The sequence below is a fragment of the Microtus ochrogaster genome, assembly GCF_000317375.1.
Source record: "Microtus ochrogaster isolate Prairie Vole_2 chromosome 14 unlocalized genomic scaffold, MicOch1.0 chr14_random_1, whole genome shotgun sequence".
Taxonomy (NCBI): Eukaryota; Metazoa; Chordata; class Mammalia; order Rodentia; family Cricetidae; genus Microtus; species Microtus ochrogaster.
Genome location: NW_004949096.1, coordinates 35,351,262 through 35,357,849, shown reverse-complemented (window position 1 = coordinate 35,357,849; position 6,588 = coordinate 35,351,262). Strand labels below are relative to the sequence as shown.

The 6,588-nt window shown below is 40.3% G+C and overlaps 1 protein-coding gene across 2 annotated transcripts in view; it reads left to right on the top strand.

The window, feature by feature from the left end:
- The window catches only part of Sppl2a (signal peptide peptidase like 2A), a 40,172-nt gene that overhangs the window by 11,759 nt on the left and 21,825 nt on the right, over nucleotides 1-6,588 (top strand). For both annotated transcript variants that reach the window (XM_005364422.1, XM_013352712.1), the window contains exons 7-10: nucleotides 836-932; nucleotides 1,532-1,633; nucleotides 3,079-3,160; nucleotides 3,863-3,937. In XM_005364422.1, the coding sequence (XP_005364479.1) occupies nucleotides 836-932; nucleotides 1,532-1,633; nucleotides 3,079-3,160; nucleotides 3,863-3,937 (356 nt within the window). The remainder of the gene's footprint in view (nucleotides 1-835; nucleotides 933-1,531; nucleotides 1,634-3,078; nucleotides 3,161-3,862; nucleotides 3,938-6,588) is intronic.

The window sequence follows — 6,588 nt, the reverse complement described above, 5'->3', positions numbered from 1 at the left end:
GCATGTCCTGGAGCTAGCTCTTATAGACCAGGCTGACCTTGAACTCACAGAGAAGCCTCTGCCTTCCTAATCCTTCTAATGTTAAAGATGTGGGCCACCACCACAGACTCGGATATTTAAGGTTTTCAAGGTCATTTTTGTCTAAATAGCAAATTCAAGGCCAGTTTGAACTAACTACTTGAGACTCAAAACAAAAAGGTCTGGAGGAATAGCTTGGTTGGTAAAGTGCTTACTGTGCAAATGAGACCAGAGTTTGATCCTTGTAGGAAAACCCTCCTTGGAGGCATAGAGGTGGAATTCAAGCACTGGGTAGATAGAAGCAGGTTGATCCCTGGAGCTTGCTGGCCAGTCAGAGTAGTTTACTTGGCAAACTTCCAGGCCAGTGACTCAGCCTGTTTCAAAAATAAAACAAACAGAAGAAAAACAGACATCAGAGGAATAGAACGGTGGTTGTTTTCTGGCCTCTACCCATATCCAAATATATGTATGCACCTACATACGTACAAACACAAACACATATATATGCACAAAAGTTCATCATCCTTCTGTTTTTACCTATAAATATCTGTAATTTTCTTCACAGAAACCTGTAACAAACATGTCAGTTTGAATTATTGAAAATTAGAAAATGTAGAACCATATTTAGCCAGTTAACACTTTCCTAGCAGTGTATAATACAACTAAAATCACATGTTAATGTGGCCCACTTTAAAACTTTAAAACACTATAGATATTTTTAGTTTAGCAATACTATAGATAACATTATAGTACTATATCAAAAATATGGTATAGTGAAAGGTACTAAATGATTAATAACTGTCTCTTTCTTTTCTAGTTTATGTTATGATAGCAATTTTCTGCATAGCATCAGCAATGAGTCTGTACAACTGTCTTGCTGCATTGGTTCATAGGATGCCATGTGGACAGTGCACGTACGTATCTCTTGGAGATTGCTTTAAATAGTGTTTGAACTTAGTACAGGGAAAGTGAGGTGCTGCTTTAAGGCTGTATATTCAGTATACACCAAATTTATGGCTATTTTTTTCTTTTTTTTTTCTAAATATTTATTTATTAATTATGTATACAATATTCTGTCTGTGTGTATGTCTGTAGGCCAGAAGAGGGCACCAGACCTCATTAAAGATGGCTGTGAGCCACCATGTGGTTGCTGGGAATTGAACTCAGGACCTTTAGAAGAGCAGGCAATGCTCTTAACCTCTGAGCCATCTCTCCAGCCCAATTTATGGCTATTTAAAGTCAATAATGTGTTTGGGATCTTTAAATGGAGTTCCTGAGACATATTGAAGTAGCCATATATGGCTAGTGCCATCAATACTGGAAAACATAGAGAACATTTCCATTACCATAAAGGGTTTTTGTTAAACTGGTTATTATGCCTCATTAGTTTTACGTAAAATTATGACATCTAGAGTAATATTTCAATCATTTCTTGTTAGTCTGTCATGTTTTGTATCAAGTGATCATTGTATTTTGTCTACAGCACAAATCAACTATTTTTATTTATTTTTAGGATTTCCTGTTGTGGCAAAAGCATTAAAGTAAGCCTGGTTTTCCTCTCCGGACTGTGCATCTCAGTCGCTGTTGTGTGGGCTGTGTTTAGAAATGAGGACAGGTACGATGACTCTACTTTATTGTGGATTTAAGGATTCCCTACTCTTATTTGTTATGATTATTATGGAATTTTTGTTTGTTTTTATTCCAGAACATATTTTAAAACAAAGCAGTTTTGTTTTGTTCTTCTGCTTTGTATCCCTGGCTGTCCTAGAGCTCACTCTGTTGACCAGGCTGGTTTGAACTCAGGGATCTCTCTGCCTCTGCCTCTGCCTCTGCCTCCCAAATTTTGGGATTAAAGGCATGTGCCAATACCACCTGCCTGTTTTCTGCAGCCGTTAAGTCCCAAAGAATCACACAGAGGTCTACATTAGTTATAAACTGATTGGCCTATTAGCTCAGGCTTCTTATTAACTCTTATAGCCCATTGTTTTTGGCTCAGTACCTTATTCGTTGAGGCAGTCACATCTTGCTTCCTCTGTGTCTGGGTCATGACTGCAGAATCAAATTTCTCTCTTCTCAGAATTCTCATTGTCCCGCCTCTACTTTCTGCCTGGCTACTGACTAATCAGCGTTTTATTATTTGTGGCTCTCCCTATGGGGGTCATTTTCTTTCAAAACACCACAACAACCCAGACAATTCCTCTTTGAGATTCTCTTCCCAAATGATTCTGATGTCAAATTGATAAAAACTAACCAGGATAAAAGCAAAATGTAAAAGAATATATAGAATATTTTGCCTTTCATAGTAGAAAGAAGGGGCAATGTAAGGTATCTGTCCATTTACTGGGAGCAACAGGTATGAGTGTCTCTCTGTAAAAAAATCATTACATGCATTTAGTGTGTGTGTGTGTGTGTGTGCGTGCGCATGTGTGTCTCTCACCTGTGTGTACATGCCACAGCATAAGTATGTCAATCAGAGGACAACTTGGGTCACTTCTCTCCTTCTACCCTGTGGGTCTCAAGAGTCTCAGGTCATCAGGCTTGATAACAGGTACCCTTACCTGCCCAGCCATCTTGCCAACCCAGTGTCAATCCATGGCAGGAAGGAAAACCTGAGGAAATTATATAACATATGTTCAATGGCTTATTAATAAAACTATTGATGACCTGAAATCTTTTTATAATTATCAAAGTTATTAATTTTATCACTGGTTGCTAGTTATGCATATTAGTTTCAACAAGTAAATTGTATAGCTTTTACTTTGTGCTCAGCTGGTCTGAATATAAACATGGGGATTTTGTGGGCAGCTGTCTTTGTAGGAGACACGCAAAGCTGCAGAGATTAAGGTGAATATGTACTCGCATCTGATGCACATTCTTCTGGGTAGCCTTGAGTCATTATTCTGCCAGGACAGTAACTTGCTAAACAGGAAGGCTATGAGGAGATAGTTCATAGCCATTGAATGCCATAACCACAATGATCTGTTTATGTAACGTTCATCTAAAAGTAATGGAATGGAACAATAGGTGAATCTCTCTCTTTCTCTCTCTCTTTTATTATAGATGGGCTTGGATTTTACAGGATATCTTAGGAATTGCTTTCTGTCTCAACTTAATTAAAACAATGAAGTTACCCAATTTCAAGGTAAAATATATTACTTTTATAGCTGTAATAATAATGTTTTTAAAAAAACAATATGTTTGAGGTGTAATTTGCATATTTAGCATAATTGCATAATTAGCATGCTCATTTTAATTGCGCTGTTGAAATGTTGTATGGATATGTATAACTTCCATCCAAATGAGCTGTAGACCATTCCCCGTCTTCAGAGTCTATCCTGCCTGTCTGTGCTCACGTCTAACCCTAAAACAAGGACAGCTACTGAGTTGCTAGCTGGGTGTTTTTCATCACTCATACTCTTAATAAAACTTCATAAGACTAAATATCGGGGAAGAACTTTCTTTAATTCAATGATGTTTTTAAGCAAATGGGTCACAGGAAGTAAGGATTTTAAATGATGCTTTATTAAATAAAATATGCCTAGCAATAACAATAAAATGTCCTTTAAAATAGTGTTCAAATATATATTCTCATGCTTACTTGTTTCTGCAAAGTAATTTTTTTTTGATTTTTTGAGACAGGGTTTCTCCGTAGCTTTTTGGTTCCTGTCCTGGGACTAGCTCTTGTAGACCAGGCTGGCCTCAAACTCACAGAGATCTGCCTGCCTCTGCCTCCCAAGTGCTGGGATTAAAGGCGTGTGCCACCACCGCCTGGCTTCTGCAAAGTAATTTGATGTGATAGTTTAAATGTGGGAAGTTTGATCTTTTAATCCCTTTTTCCTGACAGTCCTGTGTGATACTGCTAGGCCTTCTCCTGGTCTACGATGTGTTCTTTGTCTTCATAACACCGTTCATCACAAAGGTAGGACCGCCTGTGCATTTTCAGTTCATGAGGAAACATCGCAAAAGATGAAATTCTTTAAAATCCATTTGTTTGCCCTGAGACAAGGTCTCTTCAGTATAGCCCTGGCCAGTAGAGAACTCTCTGTGTACAGCAGGCTGGCCTTGAACACTCAAGATCTGCCTGCCTCTAGATTAAAGGCATTTGTCACTGTAGCCCTCACTGCCACACACAGCTCCTCGCGTTTTTTAAGAGTTTACTTATTTTATGTGTCTTTGTGCCTCTATACATGTACACCCCGTGCTTGCCCGGTGCTCATGGAGCTCAGCAGAGAGCATTTTTTCTTCAGAACTGTAATTCCAGGTTTCCGCAAGCCACCTGTGTGGGTGTAGGAACCCAGGTCCTCTGCAGGAGCAGTGGGTGCTCCCAACCTTGAGCCATCTCGCCAGCCTCGAGAAGAGAGCTGTAACTCTCTTCAGACGTTGTTGGAGTTGCAGATTGTGTGCCTCATAGTGAATTTCAATTTAATTTAATTTAATTCAATTTAATTTAATTGCCTTTGAAATTGGTCTTTCAGTGGAGGTCATTTCAAGTTTTCAATTGCTTGTTAGAGAGAATAAAGAACTTCTGATTAGTATAAAGTGAGAATATCTAATTTTTCTTTCCTTTTTTTTTTTTTTTTTGGTTTTTCGAGACAGGGTTTCTCTGTGGCTTTGGAGCCTGTCCTGGAACTCCCTCTGTAGACCAGGCTGGCCTCGAACTCACAGAGATCCTCCTGCCTCTGCCTCCCAAGTACTGGGATTAAAGGCGTGCGCCACCACCGCCCGGCTTTCTTTCCTTTTAAAAGTAAAATTTTCGTATCTCTATCTACTGTGGACAGTTTAGAGAGGAAGCGGGAGAGGGAGGGAAATGTGTCATTGCTGCCTTCATTTCTGAGAACTAAAGGAACAGCACACCTACTCTGCCGTCCAGAAATGAACTGTCTAACCTGGCTGGCAACCCATCCTGTGCCTTGCAGATGCCCCTGGTGCTTCTGGGTCCCAGCCTGCTGAGTGAGAAGCCATGCCGGCTTCCCACATTAGAGTTCTTTTGGCTTCAGTGACAGATCTTTTTTTGTTTGTTTTTTGTTGTTTTGTTTTGACTTTTTGGGACAAGGGTTCTCTGAGTAGTCCTGGCTGTCCCAGAACTTGCTCTGTAGACTGGACTGAGCTTGAAATCAGAGATCTGCCTGCCTCTACGTCTTCAGTGCTGGGGTTAAACACATGTACTGCTGCCTGGCCCAACTTGATCTTTCTGTACCAGAAAGGTCGCCTTTCTCCAGACTGCTCATTGAGGCCAGGGTGAGGCTGACCTCAGTAGAAGTTCAACCCAGGGCCCCATTCTCACTTTGCATTCCTGTCCATTTTGTCTGTCCCCTGGTTCTATCGCCAGAAGCTCCTAGGTCACCATTCCCCCTTTACTCACCATCAGCTCCTTAACGTGAGGAAAGCTGTTGAGTGAGTTGTCACTTTCCCTACCTTAACCTTCCTATCATGAACATATTATTAGTTAGTTAGTTCTCCTGCTTCTCCACCATTTTATTTTGTACCTTGCCATGTAACTTCTCATTGGGTTTGTTATTGTTAGTGCTATACTCAGGATAGAACCTAGGACCTGTGTGTTTCAGGCAAGCGCTCCACCACTAAACTACAGCTCTATCCCCCTCCAATGGGCTTTTACCCTTTCTTTAGGCACTGTCAACTATGAAACCACTGCAAAAAATATTCACTTCTGACATTTACTGCCAGAATTTCAGAGAGAGACAGAGAGAGAGAGAGCATTAACTTAATAGTGTGAGTTGTAACTAAAACTAGGCACTTTAAAAAAGCATGTTTTCAAACCAGGTAAGACAGAACATGCTATAATTCTATATAATTCTAGTATTCAGGGAGCAGAAGCAGGAGGATTTGTAAAACAGCCTAGTTTACAAATCAAGTTCCAGGACAGCCAGGGCTACTTCATGAGCTCCTGAGGCCAAAACAAAGCTGTTCAAGCTAGTCTTAATTTATTTGGTACAAACCAGTCTTGTAGAGTACACCATCAGAGATCTTTCAATCAAAGCGAAACGCTGATTCTAGTGTACACCTTTGATCCCAGCACCCTGGAAGCAGAGGCAAGCAGATCTTTATGAGTTCAAGGCAAGTCTGGTCTCCAGAGTGAGTTCCAGGACAGCCAAGGCTAAGTAGAAAAACCCTGTTTCAAAAAACAAACAAACAAACAAACAAACAAGTAGTGGACCATCTTCACAAAGCATTTCTGTAAATCCACAGTTAGTCTATAGCATGTACTGGAAGTGCAGCTATACACTGGGTTTGTATAACTGGGGTTTTAAAGTACTTTTTTTTTTCTTTATCTTAAACCTGGTATCCCTTCAATGTCAGATTAAAATTTAAAGGTTCAGGCTAAGGATAAAAGTCTTTTAGTCTTCCTTGTATGATTAGTGTTATAGTAAAAGTAAAACAGTGCCGTTCCCAAGTGGCAGGAATGACAGGCCATGAGGGCGAGCAGGTCCCAGACAGGGAGCCACATAGGTGAGAGACAGAGACCTATTAGGCATGCCATGCAGAGAAAGTAGGTATTTATTTAGTGGGTTATGGGGGGGAAAGGGAAGGTGAGAAGGGTGAAGAGCAGAG